Below are 23,215 nucleotides of genomic sequence, written 5' to 3'. Positions count from 1 at the left end.
GAGAGCTTGTTTTGGAAGGGGAGATGATAATCTCAGAAGAAATAGCAATTCATTTGGACTCATGTTTAGGGTCCATTTAGAGTTTTTGGTCATGTATCACATGGTAGAATGGAAATATCCAGCAATTGTTGACTGCTAGAGTCAGATATTGTGGCCTGGGGTGGGTGGGGGGTATCGGAAGCAGAAAGTGTTCTGCTTTGTCTTTTTTTTTTTTTTTTTTTTTTAACAGGCAGAGTGGACAGTGAGAGAGACAGAGAGAAAGGTCTTCCTTTGCCGTTGGTTCACCCTCTAATGGCCGCTGCGGCCGGCGCGCTGCAGCCGGCATACCGCGCTGATCCGAAGGCAGGAGCCAGGTGCTTCTCCTGGTCTCCCATGGGGTGCAGGGCCCAAGCACTTGGGCCATCCTCCACTGCCTTCCTGGGCCACAGCAGAGAGCTGGCCTGGAAGAGGGGCAACTGGGACAGAATCTGGTGCCCCAACCGGGACTAGAACCCGGTGTGCCAGCGCCGCAAGGTGGAGGATTAGCCTGTTGAGCCATGGCACCAGCCCTTGCTTTGTCTTTAAAGATTGATTGATTTGAAAGGCAGAGTCACAGAGATTGATTCTTTCATCTACTGATTCAGTTTCCAAATGGATTCAACAGCTAAAGTTGGGCCAGGTCAAAGCCAAGAAACAGGAACTCCAGGGAGCTGGTTCTGAAGTGGAGAAACCAGGACTTGAATTAGCACTCACATGGGATGCCAGTGTCAGGGGTGCCAGCTTGATCCACTGTGACACAGTGCCAGCCCCAGCAGATACAGTTTTATAGTGAGAGTTGGTACTTTATCAGCTGAATAGAACAAGGGAAAGCAGAACAAACTTGTTGATATTCAGAGCAGTGATTATAAAGACCATGTAATCTAGTAAATAGGCTACGGAACACTTGAAAACAGTGTTAAAATACATGAGAAGGCCAGGGAATTGGTAGAGTTTCTAGTTTGAATAACAGTGAAGGTTAAGATCAGTCAATTGGTGAAGTATTTTTTGGGTCTTGTAATTTTGCTGGTCATTATTAAAGTCCATCATGTGACCAGACTTGGGTGACTGAATCGGGTTTAGGAAAAGGTGGCTGTGGCTTAGGAAAATCGGGCTTAGGAAAAGTAGTAAAGAACTGCCCACTGAGGATTTCTGGGCTGGTTTTGAATTGTTGAGAATGACCACCAGAATAAGAAATAGAGGAAATAGTGAACCAAGAACTAATTTTTTTTTTTCAGCAAATACAGTACATGGAGAGTTTGTTGGTGTTTAGCCATTTCTAATAACATCTGGGAGATGATGGGCTGCTCCTCTCAAGTTTATGACGTGCAGCTATGTTTTAAGCAGTGGGAATCACAGAGTCTCATAGAAGAGGAAATAGCTTCCACTTCCAAGAGCTCTCATGAAAGCAGGGTCATTGTCCTTTAAGGAGAGCACTGTCTGCACACAGGCAGAGAGAAGGGGGTGGGGACAGAAACTGGTGATAGGTGAAAGCTTGATATATCCTGCATATGAAGTGCTAGAGAGCAACTCTTTAAGTGGAAAGAAGGGACAGTTGTGACATCTGTCACCTAAACCAGAGAACATTGTGATTATAACTCACTTCAGGTTGTCAGTGTCATGTTCCAGACAGCTGCACTCAAGTTGTGGACAGCTGAATCTGTCTCATCTCTACATTATGTTCTCAAAAATGGGAATTAGGTACTGTGCATAGATGCTGTCTTTGGTTACAGCAAGAAGCAAGGAAATTGAGGTCTCCAGAAGGAACTGAGCATTTTTAAGTAACCTCTCCCCAAAGAAATATCTTGCAGAGATAATTTTAAACTTAGAAGAATTTTTTTACATTAACTTTTTCAATTATTAGTGAAACATTTATTCGCTCTGTTGCTTTCTGCTATCAGGGAGGCTATTGGTTTTGAATATGAACATGATTCAGCTATATAAATACAAAAAGATAATGAACATTTTAGTAGAGGTTATAAATATTTCTGTATCCTGTTTTCTTGGGACATCTAATTTGTCATTTTTACCTGTCAGAGTAGTTGCTTTGTATTTTCAAGGATTTACATTATATTTCTTTGCACTTAATCATTTGAAGTGAACTCAGGGAATACTTTGTGCTGTACAAAATTATACTCTCCATTAGATATAAAGATCTCATGCAAACCAGGGAGAAAACTAATTAGAATTTAAGTACAAAAATAAACAGATACCATGAATCAGATCTGCTATATCAATACTCACCAAGATAAAACAGGATCCCATTTGCTTAATCAAAGGCTGGCAAACCAGAATTAATAATGTAAGTTAGACAGCAGGGTCACACTGCTGGAGCATTCTGTAAAGCAGTCACAGTATTTTTAAATTAATTTTAAAAATAGCCATATCCTTTGATCCATTAATTCCATTTCCACTAATGTATTCAATGAAGACATGTTCAGATGTTCTTAGTTGTATTAGCTGTAGTAAAACAAAATTGGGAAGACCCTGAATGCCCCAATACAAGATATTAGTCAAATAGTACTATCTGCTGCAAAAATGATAAAAATCAGGTTTTTATTGTAGTTATTATAAGGAATACTCCGATAGTATTTTTTCACTGCTTGTTTGCTGTTAACTGAAAAGTGATCACTGTGAAATATAAGAGTGGGAATAAGAGAGGGAAGAGATGTGCAATTCGGGACATGCTCAAGCTGACTTGCCCCAAATGGTAGAGTTAGAAACATACCAGGGGATTCCAATTCAGTCCCATCAAGGTGGCATGTACCAATGCCATCTCACTAGTCCCAGTGATCAATTTCTGTTCACAGTTGATCATAATGATAGGACTAAGAACCAAAGGGATCACATAAACAAGAATAGTGTCTGCAAATACTAGCTGATAGAATAAAAAAGGGAGAGAATGATCCAACATGGGAAGTGAGATACACAAAAAATATATTTTTAATGAATTGAGCTCTACAATTTGAGCGTCTCCAATGTGCCAGAGCTCTTTAGAAGAGGCACTCAGTAGCATTACAGTTCAAAAATTTGGTTTCCATTTTTTAAAATCATTCAAACTTTTTTTTCTTTAATCACAGTTGTGTTATAAACATCTTTCTTATTCATTGTGGCAATCTCAGAAATACCCTGCCTTGCTTATTTATCAGGAATTTTTTTTCTCCATTTTTTGCCAACATACATTTTCTTTGCTTTTAATATTCGGGTTATTTTTCAATTGCATATTGATATTTATATGTCCTTTTTAGTGTTATAATATGAAACTAAATATATTTACTCTTGAGTAAATTTAGTGTTGGAATTACTGAGGAATTTTTCAAAACTGTCTTGTTTCTGTTGTTGCATCACCTTCTCAGGAGACTGTTTTGGTAAGAAGTGATGTAATTGTTTGGCAAATGGGCTGTTTAAACTCAGCTTCAAGCATGGATATTTTGCCAGTTATATATGTCATAGCATGGATTGTACATGACACCATGTTCATGCTTTCATGACCATGCATTTGTAACCAGCTTTACTCAATTATAGTTGTATAGTGTTTTATCTATTGATTATTGAAAATCAGAGTTGGGGCTGGTGTTGTTGCGTGGTGGGTGAGGCTGCCACCTGCAGTGTTGGAATCCCATATGGACACCTGTTCAAGTCCTGACTTCTCCACTTTTTTTTTTTTTAAAGATTTATTTATTTTATTTGAAAGAGTTACACAGAGCGAGAAGCAGAGGCACAGAGAAGTCTTCCATCTGCTGGTTTACTCCCCATTTGGCCGCAATAGCTGGAGCTGCGCCAATCCAAAGCCAGGAGCCAGGAGCTTCTTCCCGGTCTCCCATGAGTGTGCAAGGGCCCAAGGACTTGGGCCATCTTGTACTGCTTTCCCAAGCCATATCAGAGAGCTGGATCAGAAGTGGAGTAGCTGGGACTTGAACTGGCACCCATATGGGATGCTGGCAATGCAGGCAACAAGCTTTACCCGCCACACCACAGTGCTAGCCCCGCTTCTCCACTTCTGATCCAGCTCTCTGCTCTGGCCTGGGAAAGCAGTAGAAGATGGGACACAAGTCCTTGGGCCCTTGTGGCTCCTGACTTTGGATTGGCCCAGCTCCAGCTGTTGGAGCCATTTAGGGAGTGAACCAGCAGATGGAATACTTCTCTCTGCCTCACTTGAACTCTGCCTTTTAAATAAAAAATCTTTCAAAAAAGAAAGAAAAGCAGAGTTAATGTTCTGTAATAAGTATAAGGACTTTCAGTATTTGATGCACTTCTCTTAATCTTTATAGTCAATTCCAGTTTGGTACAACTGATGCAACTAATTTCCTAATAGGAAACTGTCCTTTTTTTTTTTTTTTTTTTTTAAGAATTATTTATTTATTTGAAAAGCAGAATTACATTTTCTGTTCCCTGGTTTATACCCCAAATGGCCCAGCTATAGCCAGGTCTGAGTCAGAGCAAACCCAGAAGACTGAAATTCCATTTGGGTCTCGCAAGTGGATGACAGGGGCCAAGTAACCTGGATCAGAAATGGAGCAGTAGGACTTGAACCAGTGCTCATGTGGGATGCCAGCATCACGGGCAAAGGCTTCACCTGCTACCACAGCTCCGGCCCCAAAACAAACTTTTTAACATTATTACAGTTCTCTTTACTTTATCAGGAGGACTGCTAACCTTACCTTTAGCTGGTTGCCTTTGTGGATACAGTTAATCTGTGTCTAAAAATTGCCAGGCTTTGTTTTCGAAAACCAATTTTTAATAGACTTAATAGGCTTCCTGCTGAGCCATGAGGCCAAGCCCTCAAATAGGGTCATTTCCTTTGTCTTACTTGTCAGATAACACTGCATTCTCTCTTGGCAGAGTATTTCCTGTTTCTGCAGTGCCCTGTCCTCCTCTACTTCTCAGTGTATATCAACAAAATAAGTCTTTCTGATTTTTTAAAAACATTTGTTTGAGGGGGGCTAGCACTGTGGTGTTGTGTGCTTAGCTTTCACCTGCAGTGCCAGCAATCCCATATGGGCGCCAGTTCATGTCCCTGCTGCTCCTCTTCTGATCCAGATCCCTGCTAATGGCCTGGGAAAGCAGTAGAAGATGGACAAAGTGCTTGGGCCCCTGCACCCATGTGGGAGACCCCAGAGAATCTCCTGGCTCCTGTCTTTGGATTGGCTCAGCTCCAGCCGTTGTGGCCATTTAGGGAGTGAACCAGTGGATGGAAGACCTTTCTCTCTGCCTCTCCCTCTTTGTGTCTGTAACTCTGCCTCTCAAATAAAAAAATAAAAGCTTTGAAAAAAGATATGAGAGGCAAAGAGAGCTTCCGTCTACTGATTAATTTCACAAATGCCTGCAATGACTGGAGGTAGGCTGGGGGAACCAGGTCTCACTTGTGCATGGCAGGAAACTACTTACCGGAGTCTACTCTTGTCCCCCAAAGTCTGTGTTGGCAGGAAGCTGGAATTGGGAACCAGAGCTGGGAATCAAACTTAGGGACTGCTGTGTGGGCCATGGCTGTGAACAGCAAAGCTGAACATTTGTTCTTCCTTTATTCTAAAAAACAGGAACCCTATATTCCTCGGCGCCAAAGCATTCTTCTTTGTTACTTGATTGATTTCTTGAAATTGTCTTACAGCATAAGCAATATTATTCACACTTCTAGAAGAAGAAAACAAAAACATAAAAAGAGAAAAATTTGCCCGAGGTCAGACAGCTGGCTTTGCTTTCTTCCATGCTGTCATGCTTTTCCTTGACTGGTCACCTTTCTCTCTTGTCCTGGCCTTGTTGTCCTTGTTAGCATCCTAACACTCCTCTACTCTCCTATCTTGTTTAGTTTCCTAATCTGAATAAATTCTGTATTTTACTTGTAGCATATTTTAAATACTTCCTACATTTTGTTCATGTTTACAACCGTTTCTTAATCCTTTCAATGATAATAGGTAAGTATTCTGGTGTACATCGGTTTGTGTAAATGCAAGTACTGGGAACTAATATTAACTGAGGACATTGGTTTTAACTTAAGTACAGCCCTAGAGAGAAACAGTATTTCACTAGGAATGTGATGGAAATGTTTTTTAAATGCTTAAAAATTATTTATTTATTCGAAAAGCAGAGAGATACAGGTAGAGACACAAGTTTTTTTTTTTTTTTTTATTCTGTTTTTGTTTTTGTTCTTTTCTGTCCTTCTGTGTCTAAAAAATCTCTGATTTTGTCACTTCAGCTTAGTTGTGTTGTTACCTGCAACCTGTCATATTTTTGGTTTGGATTTAATCTGAGCTCTATTCTTTGCCTGAAAGGTCCCCAAAAGAGAGGGGATGAGGCAGGAGGATACCTTGCTGTGGGGTGGCTATGTGCTATTGGATATATACTTTTGTGTACAACTGCAGCTAACATGTTTTAAGGAACTCAAATTGCATTTCTCTACTCAAACCAGTAGATAATAAATATGACAATTTTTTATGATCTAGATTTATTTAAATGTATAAGTTAAACTGTATTTGAATATATCTGTTACAAACATTTTATGGCCATTTTCATCATTATAGTTATCTTATTTTTTTAAATAACTTTAACATTTTTTTCTGATTGTTCACATCACCATTTGGAGTTGGTTCTGTTAGGACCTAGTGCACAAAGAATAAATGTTGACTGTGAAATACTCTAAATTACTTTAATGTGATCTACGACATTCTTTTGAAGTGATGGAGGCCTGAGCCAGTCACAGGATGACAGCATTGTGGGAACGAGGCACTGTAGGCACAGCCTGGCTATCATGCCTATTCCTGGGACACTCTCGTCCAGCAGCCCTGACCTCCTGCAGCCTACCACTAGCATGCTGGATTTTTCCAATCCTTCAGGTAAAGTTCATAAGTGGCTTCATGTTGCCATATTGGTAACATCAAATCAACAAATAAACAATTGTGCTTTGTGCAACAAATACTAGATCTACTGGGAGGTTTCTTCACCTCTAGTTTTGATGTGATGCAATATATAAGGGGAAGATTGTCTTTTTTATCTTAACTTGTGTGTTACTACTTCTACAATGGAACAGAACCACATTAAAAAAAGAATTACCTACCTCTTCACAGACAGTAGGCTTCTTTTGGTAATACTTTTACAAGCAGCAGAATGAAAGAGAGACACTTCTTAGGTAAGAAATATGTTATTTAGAGTGTGGGAAAAGAAGGTAGATTTTTTATTTTATTTTATTTTTGTTTGTTTTTGACAGGCAGAGTGGACAGTGAGAGAGAGAGAGACAGAAAGGTCTTCCTTTTTGCTGTTGGTTCACCCTCCAATGGCCGCCGTGGCCGGCGCGCTGCGGCCGGCGCACCGCGCTGATCCGATGGCAGGAGCCAGGTATTTCTCCTGGTCTCCCATGGGGTGCAGGGCCCAAGGACTTGGGCCATCCTCCACTGCACTCCCTGGCCACAGCAGAGAGCCGGCCTGGAAGAGGGGCAACCGGGACAGAATCCGGCGCCCCGACCGGGACTAGAACCCGGTGTGCCGGCGCCGCAAGGCAGAGGATTAACCTAGTGAGCTGCGGCGCCGGCTTTCCATTTATTTATTTATTTTTAAAGTGATCAGTTTTTTTTTTTTTAAAGATTTATTTATTTATTTGAAAGGCAGAGTTACCTCTGTAACTCAGAGAGAGAGAGAGAGATCTTCCATCTGCTGGTTCACTCCCCAAGTGGCTGAAACAGCCAAAACTAGGAGCCAGAAGCTTCTTCCCGGTCTCCCACGTGAGTGCAGGGGCCCAAGGACTAGCAGAGAGCTGGATCGGAAGTGGAGCAGCCAGGACTCGAACTGGCACCCATATGGGATGCCGACACTACAGGCGGCAGCTTCACTCACTATGCCACAGCGCTGGCCCCTGAGGTAGATTTTTTAATCTATGTGGCCTTACTTGTTTGCCTCTGTGATGGGCTGAAATTTCCAAAGTGCTGATTTCCCTCTCTAACACCTGAAGCTAAAATTGTTTTTGTCTTGTATTATTATCAAAGAATTAAAGGATCTTTTTTGTTGCTTAGACTTCAGTGTGGAGCATTAATTTTTCCACATCTACAAGTATTCCTGCCTAGAGGCGAAAGTTTTCACTTAACCAAAGAATCTAAAATTTCATGATAAGAAAGAAAGCCTTTGACTTTGAAGGTTTAGTTACATAGCAGTCATTTGAAAGGATATGATACAGCTTTCAATAAAAGACAAAATTAAAAATTGGAATATATAGTTAAGTGAGGAAAGGAGGAGAAAAATGCTTCTACCAAATTCACTGTATTTCTGACTCAGTTGCAGTTTTGACTCATAAAGTTACTAGCAACTAGTATATAAATCTCAGTATTAAAAGGAATTATGAGAATACTACTAAGGTTCATCTTTTGTTTACAATAACTTTAATAAAAATCCAATGAGATACAACAGAGACCATTTAAAGCTGTTTTGTCCTTTGTTTCTTCCTTTTTCTTTCAGTTGCCTCTTTTTTTTTTTTAAAGCATTTATTTTATTTATTTGAAAGAGTTACAGAGAGAGGTAGAGACAGAGAAGTCTTCCATCCACTGGGTCACTCCCCAGATGGCTGCAACAGCCAGAGCTGTGCCGATCCAAAGGCAGAAGCCAGGAGCTTCTATTGGGTCTCCCACTTGAATGCAGGGGCCCAAGGACGTGGGCCATCTTCTACTGCTTTCCCAGGCCATAGCAGAGAGCTGGATTAGGGGTGGAGCAGCTCAGACTACAACTGGCACCCATGTGGGATGCTGGTGCCTCAGGCCAGGGTTTTAACCTGCTGTGCCACAGCGTCGGCCCCTCAGTTGCCTCTTAACCACTAGAGAGATAACCAAGCCCATTCATCTTTTTTTATGCCCTGCTCTCTCTGTGGATGCCAGAGTTCTTTCTAAAACAGATTTTAATAAGCTATTACTTTGGTCAGAAACTTCTAGTGATTTCTGTATAAGGTTATTTGATCAGAAGTTAATATAAGCATTATTAGCAATGTATCGAGTTAATTGACTGTTTATCTGAACCAATATAAAAGCAAATTGGAGTATTCAGGCATAGAAAACTCTATAAAATGGGTTGTGTTTCTGGTGTATAAAGGCAGCGCCATCCATGCTGGAGAAGTGTCCCTGAAATGACCCTTCCTTTCGAGCTTCCTGTCCAGCTGTTCTCCTGGCGGTCACTCCTTGTCTTCCCTGAGGATGGCATGTGCCTGCAGAACTCTTTGCTTTGTCCATGTGCTTTGCCAGCTTCAGGTTTCTTCCCTGCATATGTGATGAAATTTTTCTTACTCATCAGTGTTGAATTCTTCTCTTACTACATCTCTCTCTGCACAGAGTCACCCCCTGGTTTTTCAAAAGTCTATTGTTTGGCTTGTGATAGGATAGGAGTTTGTTTCCAGGTTGGTATATGTGTGGTCTACACTGATACTTGTTACACTGCATAGAAGATTCACAAATAAAATATTTTCATGCTACCAAAAAGCAAGTTAAAAAGGCATCCTTTAGTAAGTATTTAGTGACATGAGTACTAGAATTAATTATTCTTATTGCTGTATTTTTGCCATATGTATGTGTAGGAAGTGGGAGTAAATGGGGATAGGAAGGGGTTTTAGGAGGAAAAGAGATAGAACTAATACTGGGATTTAGCTGGGGGAACAAAGGAAAGAGGTTGAAATTATTAAAATTCAGAAATTCTTACCCTGGTGGGAGCTGAAATTCAGGCCTCTGAAGAGGAGGTGCTGCTCAACTTGATTTGAAATTGGTTGCATTAAGTCTCCCTGAAAGCTTTGCAAAGGGACTGAAGATGCGTTTTTAAATCTATTCACTGAAGGCTTGCTATGACTCAGTCTGCAACACTGCCCGTATCAGTAATATAAATGAGCAAAAATATGATATTTAACTTAAAATTTGTATTTTTGAAACCCCAAATGTGTGACTTTGTGAAAGACCTTTTATGTAGTAGTGGTGTTATTTATGTTCATGTTTTAAAAAATACCAGTTGATTACAGATTCATTGCTTTATGTGATATACACAATAAACGCTGAAAGTAAGCTAGTTATATATAATATGTATGTATGTTATGTGTACATTTGACATCAGCCAAGTTTGGCTGCTGTTGATCAGTCTGGAGCTCCGCTTTGTTTTTGCTGCGTGTTTAAAGTTAGTGTTAGATGAAAATGACAGGCAGACTTGCAGAACTGTTTAATAGTTTGCTGTTGATTGCTGACATTTTTATGATTTTGCTTTATTTTGCTGCCTACAGCTGTTGCTTTTTACTGTAAGTATCATGGTGTTCCCTTGCTCATGTTTGTATGTAGTAGTTAGTTTTTGAAAGTCGAATGATACACAAACAAAATAGGAAACAGAGCTGTTCTTTGCATTTGCAATTTAGCCATTATTAACTGACATTTATCCTTTTATTCATTTCCTTTGACTAGATATGTTTTAAATTTATATAGAATCAGTATGCATGCTATTCTATAACCTGCAAAGTGTTTTTGGAATTTTTGAACTAACACAAGATGTCAGAGTGTAGCTAAAAAGAAATTGAAAGTTTTTCTTTTTTTTCTTTTTTTTTTTACGATTTGTTTATTTGCAAGGCTGAATTAGAGAGAGCACAGGCAGAGGGAGAGGGAGAGAGAGAGAGGGAGGGAGGGAGGGAGGGAGGTCTTCCATCCGCTGGTTCACTCCCCAAATGGCCACAATGGCTGGAGCTGAGCCAGTTTGAAGCCAGGAGCTTCTTCCTGGTCTCTCACAAAGGTGTAGGGGCCCAAGCCCTTTGGCCATCTTCCACTGCCTTCCTAGGCCATAGCAGAGAGCTGGATTAGAAGTGAAGCCACCAGGACTCAAACCAGCACTCTGATATGGGATGCTGGCATTGCAGGTGATGGCTTAACCTGATGTGCCACAATGACAACCCCTAAAAGGGACTTCTTTTTGGTCTAAATCTGCATGTAGAACTTTATACCTATTTACTCTTTTTTTAAGTTAATAGCACAAACCTTTATCTGATTTATTTAATGTAGTCAGCTGTTCTCTGTTGAAAGTCTGCTTTATTGTGACTAGTTTTTAATTACAAAGGAACATGTAATCATAGTATTTTAAAAATCAAGCTAGAGGGAAATGAGGATAAAAGTCTACACTCCCCAGAATTTATAAATTTTTAATTTACTTATTTGGCCTTTTAAGTTTCATTGTTTAGCAAATAGGTATGCCATTCCCTTCGGCCTGAATGAGATGTTACAACTTTCTTCCCCTTACCCGGTTAATTCATCTAAACACTTTGAAGGTTTTTCTATGTTACGGTGTATCATTCTACCACAAATTTTTGGTCATCTGGTAGATTTTTTTTTTTAGCCAGTTCTCCATTAATGGATGCTTGTAGTGTTTAACTCCTTGTGTTTGTTTATCTTTAAATGTTCTGTTGGCATTACTACAATTTGAATTTTGGCAATTAAAAGTGTGTTGAGATTTGTGTTTGATTGCATAGGCATCTGCCAAATGATACAGATTTGGTCTTTTCAGCTGTAATACTGAAAATATTTACTGCTTTTGTTCTTTCCGAAATAAGTGTCCTGTCCCATTATATTGCTCCCCTTTGTTTTCTTTGTGGCACTTTTCACTGTATGCAAAATTTTCTGTTTCTCTGCAAACTGTCGTTTACTTTCTTGAATGTAACTGAGTTCCCTGAGAGCAGAGACCTCTGAGTTATCAGTGTCATTACCATCTGGAACACTACTGACACATAACAGGCACATGTATGGATATGTTCAGCGTTTAACAATTTACAGCAAAATGAAAAGACAGTCTTTTTTTTTAAAGATATTAAATACCTAAAATTTACTCACATTTTTACTGTAGTTTCAGGGTCAGTACATAAATCCTTGAAGTATTTTTTTTTATTTGTTCAAGATGCTAGTTAGCACTTGGATCAGAAATCCAAATGCCTGAGGTTCTTACTCTTTAATTTGTTTACCTATTATGTAGGATTTCTAAAAAATAAATAATGAATCTTTAATAAATGCTGTGCTACTCCAGGCCTCTACCTTTTTGCTTCATGCCTAAAGTTTGAAATGATTAAATTTTTATTTAGCTTTATTCAGACTTCATATTTGCAGTTTATGCAATCAATTAATACTTGAATACATGGCAAGTGCTGTGCTTATTTGCTTGAAAGAGATACTTCAGAAAGTTCGTGGAAATGGAATTTAAAAATAAGTGTATTTTGGTGTAAAATAATTTCAAAGTCTGTGCATAGTTTTTTCATAGTATGCCTTTTCCATTAATTCTTTGAGGACCTTCATATGTTGTTCTCCCACTGACAGCAAACCTGTTTGTAAAGAATGTACATGTAGTGTATCTGTGCAACTGTTCTAAAATGGAAAAAGAGATTTAGACTGCGTTACCAGTGTAGAGACATTTGTTTCTCTAAGTCTGACAAGTGATTTTCCATGTTGGCATTAATTACCTTGGCTGATTATCAGAGATTGGATTTTTACCATTGGGTAAGCTCGTTTGCAGATCTGTTGAAGAACCTTGCTTTTATGCTGCCTGAGTCCCTCTTAGGCAATTACCTGGCAGTTTGACCTTCATATAGGGAACAAAAGGCTGTAATAGATTGTCAGTCTAACAGTGTTCAGCAAGGTAGACAGCTATATGTTCCATCCCAGATGCTAAAACATTTCTGTCCAGTATCTGTCTCTTGGCCAACTGAGGTTTCCATCTGTTTGCAGTAATCTTGTAGCACTGGAGGGAGAAGTCTGTGATCTTGGTGTGTCAAAGACAGTCTGATTGTAAGCTTATAGGTTCAAAAACCTGATTGTGCACTACAGTTTGAGTGATTCATTGATAAGAAATTTGAGTAAAAAGCATTTGATGACTCCAGTCTTTGAATACATCAAGGAATGACAGTTGTGTGAATCATTTCAGCAGAACCTGACGTAGTTGAGGCCTTCTGTTTGCAACTTGACAGTGGACCCAGAATGATTGTTCAGTATGTGTTAGCTAAGATCCTTCCTGAAATTAGATTCATGTTTATCCATCAGTTGAAGCTTCCAGTTCTGGGAGAAGTCTTGTTACCTTTTGATCTCAGTTATTTCCTGATATTTCTACTCCTTACTGTCTTTGCCTTAGCTAGGATTGTACCTCAGGAAGTTTTGAAACAAATTTGTCTTTTTTTTTCCCCCCTCTCTAAAAGTTAATAATGTAGGAGTGGGCATTGTGGCACAGCAGATTAAACCATGTTGCATTTAGGAGTGCTGGTTCAAATCTCAGCTGCTCTGCTTTGATCCGGGTTTGTGGAAAGGCATCCTAGGAGGCAGCAAATGATGGCTCAAGTTCTTGGGCTCCTGTGACCCATGTGGGAGACCCAGGTGGAATTCCAGGCTACTGGCTTCAGCCTGGCACAGCCCTGGTTGTTGCAGGTATTTGGGGAGTGAACTGGCAATGGAGGGTCAGTCTGTCTTTCCCTCTCCCTCCCCCTCCCCCTCTCATTAAAGTAGATGAAACATTTTTTAAAAATTAATGTATATAATGCTAAGAAGGTAATCAAGAAAAACAGTATATAATTACTCGAGCCACCAGAATATCCGCACTCACCCCTGCAGTCATATCTACCCCCCTCCTCTATCTCTCTCTCTCCTTTCTCTCTCTCTCTCTCCTCTTTCTCCCTCTCTGCCTCTCATCCTCACACACACATTCCTAATTTTTGCAACAATGTATTTTCCTAGGAAAAAAGATAGTATTGGTTCATGTTACAAAATGACTTCTCACTTCCATTCATTTACATAAAAATCAGCCCCTTTCATTGCAGTGAGCATGGTTCTGGATGTTTTAGCCAGTGCTGAAATGAGAAAAAGAAAGTAGAAGAAAGGAGTTGAGGTTTGCAGGGGTGGGTATTACCATTATGTGTGCATGTCATCTAATAGCAGAGTTCACAAGGACAAATATTGGAAGATTCAACCACATTAACATATGTATGTTTCTGTGTTAAAATGAATAAGAGATAAAAATTAGTGGATGTTTGCCTCTGTTGCCATCTAGTATAATTTAGTAGGAAAAAGCATAAAGGTTACCAAAATGTATTTTTTTTTTTTAAGATTTATTTATTTGCTTGAAAGAGTTACACAGAGAGAGGAGAGGCAAAGAGAGAGAGAGAGAGGTCTTCCATCTGTTGGTTCACTCCCCAATTGGCTGCAACGGCCGGAGCTGCACCAATCCAAAGCCAGGACAGGAGCTTCTTCCAGTCTCCCACATGGGTGCAGGGGCCCAAGGACTTAGGCCATCTTGTACTGCTTTCTCAGGCCATAACAAAGAATAGGATTGGAAGTGTAGTGGCGCCCATATGGGATGCCAGCACTGCAGGCGGTGGCTTTTTCCACTATGTCACAGTGCCAGCCCCCAAAAGGTATTTCTTTTTTTTTTTTTTTTTTTTTTTAGAAGACTAATGGTTCATTAAACCAATACCAGTTATTGAATCTTCCCAGTAAACCAACAAATGAAAACAAAAACAATGACATTTTTTCGAAGGAGGAAATGGAGAGGCCTTTAAAACTGGAAAAGCAAAACATTCTCCTATATGATTTTTTTATAAATTTTTTAAAAATTTATTTGATAGAGTTATAGACAGTGAGAGAGACAGAGATAAAGGTCTTCCGTTGGTTCACCCCCTAAATGGCCGCCATGGCCGGCACTGCGCCGATCCGAAGCCAGGAGCCAGGTCGTGCTTCCTGGTCTCCCATGTGGGCGCAGGGGCCCAAGCACTTGGGCCATCCTCCACTGTCCTCCCGGGCCACAGCAGAAAGCTGGACTGGAAGAGGAGCATCTGGGACTAGAATCCAGCACCTATATGGGATGCAGGCGGAAGATTAACCAAGTGAGCCACTACGCCAGCCCCCCTATATGATTTTTAAATCTCCAGCTGGAACATTTTGCAGAATACTTCACAAGCCTTAAGAACATGTACACTTTATAATTCAGCAGTTCTGTTGTTAAGAGTCCTCACCAAGGTTGTTTACAAAGGTTTATTAGGGGTGAGGGACCTTTTATTTTTTTAGTTTTGTCAAGTGCCATTTGTATAGTTAAAGCATCGTTCATGGACCATACAAAATCAACTTAAAAATTAACCTGCTATGCATGTATTGAATTTCAAGTCCCACCTGTGGTTGCTTTGGCAGGGCTAGACCAAATTATTTCGAGGGTCCTAAATGGTCTATGAGCCAGATATTCCACCCCTGGTTTGTTTGCAATAGGGTTGATTTCTGAATCATTTTATTTATAATAGAAAGTGGCAAACAATCTAAATTGCTATCATTAGTGGTTTGGATAATTGGGAGACATAAAATAGTCATTTTATCGAGTACTGTGACTCCATTAAAATAGAATTATACAATACTGCTTAGTGACTTAAGTATTTATAACATATTAAGTGAAAATATTTTTGTTTCCAAATTGTAAATATATAATCTCAGTTTTTATCTATGTAAAATATATGCTTTGTCACTTATCAAAAATTGGTACATTTATCGCTTCTTGGTCTTTTGGCTACGATCAAGTGTAAAAATTGGTACGTTTATTTAAAAATAAATGCAACAGCGATTTCTGTTCATCACATGCCTAAAATACAAATGTATCTTTTAATGTTTGAAAGAATCTTTGTATTCCATATTGCTTTTTGGAGAATTTAAAAGTCGTGTTCTTGAAAACAATAAGTCACATCTTTGTGTTTCTGTAGATATTCCTGATCAAGTTATAAGAGTTTTCAAAGCAGATCAACAGAGTTGCTACATTATCATCAGTAAAGATACTACAGCTAAAGAAGTGGTTTGTCATGCTGTCCATGAATTTGGTTTGGCTGGTGCATCCGACACATACTCTCTGTGTGAAGTTTCTGTTACCCCTGAGGGCGTAATAAAGCAGAGAAGACTGCCTGACCAGTTCTCCAAGTTAGCAGATAGAATTCAACTCAATGGAAGGTAAATCAGCTTACTTTTGGTAAGGTGCCTTATGAAGAATTTTTGCTAACAAGAGATGTGTGGAGGTTTGGTTTGTTGTGAGACAGAGCTGCCATCCACTCTTTCTCACTCCAGGTGCCTGAGATGGCTGGGACTTGAGCAATCCCAGAGCTGGGATTGCAATCTGTGTCTCCCACAGGTGTCAGGAATCAGAATCCAAATGGCAGAAACTCAATTACTTAAGCCGTTGCTACTGTTTTAGAAGCTAAAGTCAGTCACTGGAGCTGGGTATAAAATGCGTACATTCCAGTGTGGGACTCAGACATCTCAACCACTAGGCTAAACGCCCAACCCAAAAAGATATTTTAGGTAGACACATACTGTGGCATATTTTAGTGCCACTAAGTCCTCTCTGTAATTAAAGTAGGTTTTTTTCTCTCCCAAGCTTTTCTTGTCTCCCTAATTACATAAGAGGATTCCCAGGATTTTAGCACTTGTAAGGGCTACCCCAAAGTGGGAGGATAAGAGAGATCAGATTGCTAAAACAAAGTCTTAGAATTACTCATGTATCAGGAAACTGAGTGATACAAATCTGTATTAGGGATGGGGAGGTGTCATTTGGCCTAGAAAAACAGATGCCAACTCTCTTGGTTCCTGCTGCCTGCATGGGAGACCTAGATTGAATTCCTGGCTCCTGGCACTGGCCCTGGAGCACCTTGGGCCATGGCAGGCATTTGGGGAATGAATCAGCAGATGGGAGTGCATGTGCTTGACTCGCTTGCTTGCTTTCTCACTCATTCACTCTCAGCCTGTGAAATCAATAAATAATTTTTTCAGTCTTTCTAATCAATAATTTATTCAATAGATTATAATAAATAACATGTATCTGAGGGTATATATTCATTTATGAATTTGTTTTTAATATGGTCAGTATGTACTTCAGGCAAAACAAACAATAATTTTCAAAATTCTTTTTCTAAATGGCTTTCCTCATATGACTATATAGAAAAAGTTTAAAATTTTTATAATATATATTCTGAAAATTACTTGATAAAGTAAAAGATTGTTTTGAGGGTGCATTTGTTGTTTTCTCTGGTAATTTTCTGAGACAATAATCTTTTTAGTGACTTTGTTTCACATGTGGGAAACACCCTTTGATGGGTTTAATGTGATTGCCTATGATGGCTTTGGTAAAGCTAGATTTGTTACTCTAGTAGTGTCTGCGAACTAAGACCATGAAGCCAGACTGCCAGGTTCAAATCGTAGCACAGGCTGTGTAACTTTGGGCAAGTTACTAAGCACCTCTGTCCTGAATTTTCTCATCTGTAGAATGGGGATGGCAATATTAGAGTCCACCTCATAAGACAGTTCTAAGGATTTTAAGTTAAATATAATGTATTCTCTGTAATACAATGAGTCTCAACATAGCATTGTGTTTGGCAAATAAACAGTGTAAAGGGAGGCAAAAACAATGTGATTTGTTGACAGTAAAAAACAATCATAAATTCAGGCTTATAATAAGTTGTATTATTAGAAAACAAGGAAATAAATCTACATACATTCTCTCACCTAATGACAGCTCTGTAGGAGATACTAAATAATGCAGGCCTGTCTCTTTGCTTTTAAATGCCACAGACTTGACCTAAAAAGAAAAAAGGAAATTGTAGATCTTAGTATGATTGCTGATCAGTGCCATTTGCTAGAATGCAGTTTTGTGCTTAACAAGGGAGAAAACACAGTGCACGAACTTTCCCATTTTTATGGATTCTGTTCTTTGCTTCACTTGGAAATTTAGAGGAGGAAAAAAAGGAAATCAGTATAGCAACAGCCTCTCTGAAAAGAGATTTAGATAGCTCACTTCAGATACTCATTTTGATTTAATCAGAAGTCATGCTGTCTATGAGGAAATCTTTACATATTTGCCAGTTATGTATTACTTAATAATCCAGGCACTGGTCTTGGGTTCATAGAGTTCTTGGTCTCAGAAATGTACAACTGGTTGTCCACACATGGCAAATTATTTCCTGGACAACAATGATTAGGTTTGTGGCATAATCATTTCGTACTCTTTAAGATAATGTGGAATAAGAATTTTTTCAAAAATCTTCTCATTTAAAATTTAAAATTTCCCATTTTATCTAGAAGTGCATATTCTAATGTTTTTGGCAAAAAAAGATTTCCTTTAAAATCATTTTTTAAACATTTTATTTATTTTGAAAGTCATGGGGCCAGCACTGTGGTACAGTGGGTTCAAGTCCAAACCTGCAGCAGCAGCATCCCATATAGGTGCCAGTTCAATTTCTGGCTGCTCTACTTCTGATCTAGCTTTCTGCTAATGTGCCTGGGAAAACAGCAGAGGATGGCTCAAGTCCTTGGTCCCCTGCATCGCATGGGAGACCTGGAAGAAGCTCCTGGCTCCTGGGTTCAGGTCAGCCCAGCTCTGGCCATTGCAGCCATTTAGGGAGTGAACCAGCAGATGGAAGACACTTCTCTTTATTTTTTCTTTCTCTCTCTCTCTCTGCCTCTCTCTCTCTGCCTCTCTCTGTAGCTCTTTGAAATAAATAAAATAAATCCGTTTAAAAAAAAAAGTAGGAGAGACAGAGAGTGAGGTCTTCCATATGCTGATTCAATCCCCAGATGGCCATAATGGCATTGGGCCAGGCCAAAGCCAGGCCCCTCATCCACGTTTCCCACATGAGTCTAGGGGCCCAAACACATGGCCATCTTCCACTGCTTTCTTAAACCGTTAGTGGGAAGCTGGATTGGAAGTGGAGCAGCCAGGAAACAAACCAGTTCACCAATCCAGTGCCCATATGGGATGCTGGTGTCATAGGCAGCTCCTTTATCTACTCTACCACAACGCAGCACTGGTTGAAGGAAAATGGTATTTAAATATTATTTTAATAATGCAAAGGGAATATGCTCGTAGGCATTTGAAACCACATTTATGATCACGTTTATAAAAACAGTTTTTCCCTTTTAGGTATTATTTAAAAAATAACATGGAAACAGAAACCTTGTGTTCAGATGAAGATGCTCAGGAACTAGTTAAGGAAAGCCAGCTATCTATGCTGCAGCTCAGTACCATTGAAGTGGCAACCCAGCTGTCAATGAGGGACTTTGATTTGTTCCGTAACATTGAGCCTACTGAATACATTGATGATCTTTTTAAGTTAGATTCCAAAATAGGAAATACTCACTTGAAAGCATTTGAAGATATTGTAAACCAAGAGACTTTCTGGGTTGCCTCAGAGATTTTAACTGAATCAAATCAGCTCAAGCGAATGAAGATTATTAAGCATTTTATTAAAATCGCACTTCATTGTCGAGAATGTAAGAACTTCAATTCCATGTTTGCAATAATAAGGTAAGTTTATACAAATTGATAACCATACCTGTATATGGTTTTGTTATAACATATTAGACATGAAGTTGATTTTATACTTAAGTATTAAATGTCTAGGAATCGAAAAGTTCACTTAACTCTGCCTTTATTGAAATATCATTAGGTACTTTAATATTAACATGTTCTGATGGTATTAACTTTTCCCCCAAAAAATTAGGTTTTTTTGGTAGTGTGGGTTATTGCCTTCCCATTTTTACTTCTTTCCCTTATTTGGATGATTGTACACTCTATAGATGTGTATGCAGCTGCTGGTCTTTATATTCAGACTTTGGTAGTGTGCATATTTAAGTACTGCCTCACTGTGAGGCACAACATGATATTGTGCTCTGACATAAAATTGCTATTTTGAAATGACACTAACAATAACAGTAGTGCCCATTTGGTGAGTACTTCCTGTTTGCCAGGCACTGTACTACGGTATCACTGCAAACCAAGACATTAGAATTATAAAATTCCTTTGAAGGGACAAGCCTACAAATAAGCCCCTAGTAGGAACACCTGTATCCTGTATCAGATTGCCTTGGATTGAGTCCCAACTCTGCTCATGATTCCAGCCTCCTGCTAGTAATATACCTGGGAGGAAGCAGGCGATAACTCAAGTTATGGGGCCCCTGCTACCCACTTGGGAGCACTTGGACTAAACTCTGTTCTAGGCATGGCCCCAGCCATTGCAGGCATTTGGGAGTGGATCAGCAGATGGAGGACTCCTCCCTCATATATATGTAGTATCTTCCTGCCTCTAAAAAAAAAAAAAAAAAAGGTTGTTTGAAAAATTATTTGAGGGGTTGGCACTGTAGCACAGCGGGTTAAAGCCCTGGCTTGAAGTGCTGGCATCCCATATGGGCACCGGTTCTAGTCCCGGCTGCCCCTCTTCCAATCATGCTTTCTGTTGTAGCGTGGGAGAGCAGTAGAAGATGACCCAAGTCCTTGGGCCCCTGCGGCCACATGAGAGCCCCAGAAGAGTCTCCTGGCTTCGCATCAGCACAGCCAGCCTTTGCAGCCATCTGGAGAGTGAACCAGTGGATGGAAGGTCTTTCTCTGTCTTTACCTCTCTCTGTAACTCTTTGAAATAAGTAAAATCTTTAAAAAAAAAAAAAAATTACTTGAGGGGCCAGCATTGTGGTCTAACAGGTTAAGCTACCTCCTGTGCACTGGCATCCCATATGGGCTCCAGTCCCGGTTGTTCATTTGGATCCAGTTCTCCACTAATGGGCCTGGGAAAGCAGTGGAAAATGGTCTTAAGTCCTTGAGCTCTTGCACCCAACTGGGAAAGCTTGATGAAGCTCCTGGACCAGGCCCATCCATTTGGGGAGTGAACCAATGGATGGAAGATCTCTCCCTGTAACTCTGCATTTCAAATAAATAGAATAAATGTAAAAAATGAAACCATTTCAAAAAAATCATTTGAGATTATGAGCCTAGGAACTATAGATATTTAAATCTCCACTCATTATGACCAGCAGGTTCTCACCCTCATCCTGTACACCTAGTGATCAACAAAAGATTTTGTCTTCAATAAACTCTTAATTCTAAAAAAGAAGAGATTTGTTTATAAGGCCATGTGTCTATGTGTAGCAGCATAATTCCACCTTAACCAACCACACAAGCATGTAAGGTGTTTTGTACCATTACTCACATGAGATGTAAATGAAATCTTAATAAGGACTCTTAAGTCAGAACTTTTACAGTAATAGCTCCTCCTTTATTAACTGGTGGCTGCAGTTGAACTAGATGTTATAGTTTAAGATTTCTTTATTTATATGAAAGAGTTACAGAGAGAGATCTTCTGTCTGCTGGTTCACTCCCCAAATGACCACGATAGCCAGAGCTAGGCAGATCTGAAGCCAGAAGCTTTTGTGGGGTCTCCATGTGGGTGCAGGGGCCTAACAACTTGAGCCATCTTCCATTGCTTTCCCAAGCACATGAGCAGATAGCTGGGTCAGAAGTGGAACAGCTGGGATTTGAACCAGCAAGCATATGGGATGCCGGCATTGCAGGTGGCAGCCCTGTATCTCACAGTTCTTAGCATCTGACTTTAAAACAGGAACTGAGGTGCCATCAATAAGCATTTCGAAACCTGGAAAATGAACCTGTTTGCATAGGAAGCATCTGTTACGAAATTGAATTGTACAGGCTCCGTTTTAGAGTACTCCATGAAGAGTGGATGAAATCTTTGTACAACAGGATATAGACAGAAATTGGTAAAACATAAAAACAGTACGTAAGTAGCTTTCCTCAATGTAGAGGTAAAAAGAAAGATTCCTGCCTAAGAGATGGGGTATCAGCTCAAGAAGTACAACAGCACAGTTTTAATAGTGTCACTACAACCAAGTGAAGGTAATAATTTGATAGAATCTGGTAGAAAATAGTCATCAAGAAGGGTATGAGAAAGCCCTGAAATTTAGTTCAGAGGCGTTGGTTAACAAGTCTGTTTTTGTTCCAAAAGACATATTTTCTGTAGTTAATATAAAGATAATTGCTTTATATTCTTACATTTTATATTCAAATACATCAAAGATCATAAACAATATCTCAGCTGTTTTCAGAGATGGCGTAGGTGAGTCATTCAGTTTTGTCTGCAGTTAAATAGCATATTTTTTGTAGTTTAAAAGAATTTAATTCTCTGAATATAAATTGTATGTGCATGGAAAAATGCAGAAGATACTGAAAGAATACATTATGTAGAGTAGCTGTCCCTCCCACTCAGTTCCTGGCCATCACATCTCTCTCACACCTATGATTTATCTGGGGGAGTATTCCAGATTGGAACTTAGAAATCTTCCTCATCTTGGAAAAGATTTATTTGAAAGGCACAGTGACTGATCATCCGTCCCTGGTTGACTCCCCCAAACAGCCGTGGTTAGACTGGAACTCCATGTGGGTTCCCCACAGGGGTATTGTTGGGAGCCTAGGTACTAGGGCCATCTTTCACTGCCTTTCAAGGCACATAAGTTGGAAGCTGAATGGTACAAGAAATCATGGTAGCTTAAATGTCAAAGGATTTTGAAGAGCATTCAGTGAGTTAATACATTGAAAGTGCTCAGAGCCTTTATTGTATTAGAGTTTGATTTATGTTACTTTATTAGTCTTGATTTCATTTTCATGTAAACAATGAGAAATGGAAATATATCTGTGTTCCGAATGGTTTCTTAGTCATCCAGCATCCTTAATCCATTTTCCTAAAGTATGTGGTACTGTCTACTTATATACTACAGTTCTGTAGATATTTGTTTTTGTTTCTGTACTTTGCTGTTTTAATTTCTAAAACTTCAGATTTTAAGATCTGTTAGGGGGCCAACCATTGTAGCATAGTGGGTAAAGCTGGTACACCATATGGGCACTGGTTCAAGTCCTGGCTGGTCTGCTTCTAATCCAGCTGCCTGCGTTGGCCTGAGAAAAGTAGTACAGGATGGCACAATTGTTTGAGCCTCTGACATTTGTGTGGGAGACCTGCTTGAAGCTCCTGGCTATTTGCGGCTGTCTGGGAGTGAATCAGTAGGTGGAAGTTCTTCTTTATCTGTCTCTCCCTTTCTGTGTAACCCCAACTTTAAAATGGAAAAAAAAAAAAAAAAGAGGTTGAGGGTTAATCAGATTACTCACTACTATTTTCATTCTTTTTATCTGGTTGTTTCTGGCATATTCATTTCACATGAACTTTAAAGGTCTTTTAAAAAGTCTTAGTGTTTTCATTGAGATTATATTCAACATATAGGATAATTTAGCAGACACATGATACCATTACACACACACTGTTCAAGTTTTCTTTTGTTTACCCTGTGGAGTTTTATAGCTTTGTTCATATCAAAGCTTGATCATTTCTTTGAATGTTTAATGTCTTATGGCTGCTGTGAATGGAATTCTTACATTTTCAGACTAT

General features: G+C 39.5%; 1 protein-coding gene across 16 annotated transcripts in view; it reads left to right on the top strand.

Moving 5' to 3' along the window:
* RAPGEF6 (Rap guanine nucleotide exchange factor 6) overlaps window positions 1–23,215 on the top strand; it is a 200,629-nt gene that overhangs the window by 135,809 nt on the left and 41,605 nt on the right. For all 16 annotated transcript variants that reach the window (XR_016236064.1, XR_016236065.1, XM_089335844.1 and 13 more), the window contains 3 exons: window positions 6,688–6,845; window positions 15,713–15,953; window positions 18,916–19,299. Coding sequence is in view for 14 of the 16 variants with exons in the window: in XM_089335844.1 (XP_089191970.1) it covers window positions 6,688–6,845; window positions 15,713–15,953; window positions 18,916–19,299 (783 nt within the window). In the remaining 2 variants the exon portion in view is untranslated. The remainder of the gene's footprint in view (window positions 1–6,687; window positions 6,846–15,712; window positions 15,954–18,915; window positions 19,300–23,215) is intronic.

Source organism: Oryctolagus cuniculus, chromosome 6 (genome assembly GCF_051225735.1).
Source record: "Oryctolagus cuniculus isolate XC-2025 breed Fujian yellow rabbit chromosome 6, ASM5122573v1, whole genome shotgun sequence".
Lineage (NCBI taxonomy): Eukaryota > Metazoa > Chordata > Mammalia > Lagomorpha > Leporidae > Oryctolagus > Oryctolagus cuniculus.
This window is presented reverse-complemented; position numbering and strand designations above follow the sequence as displayed.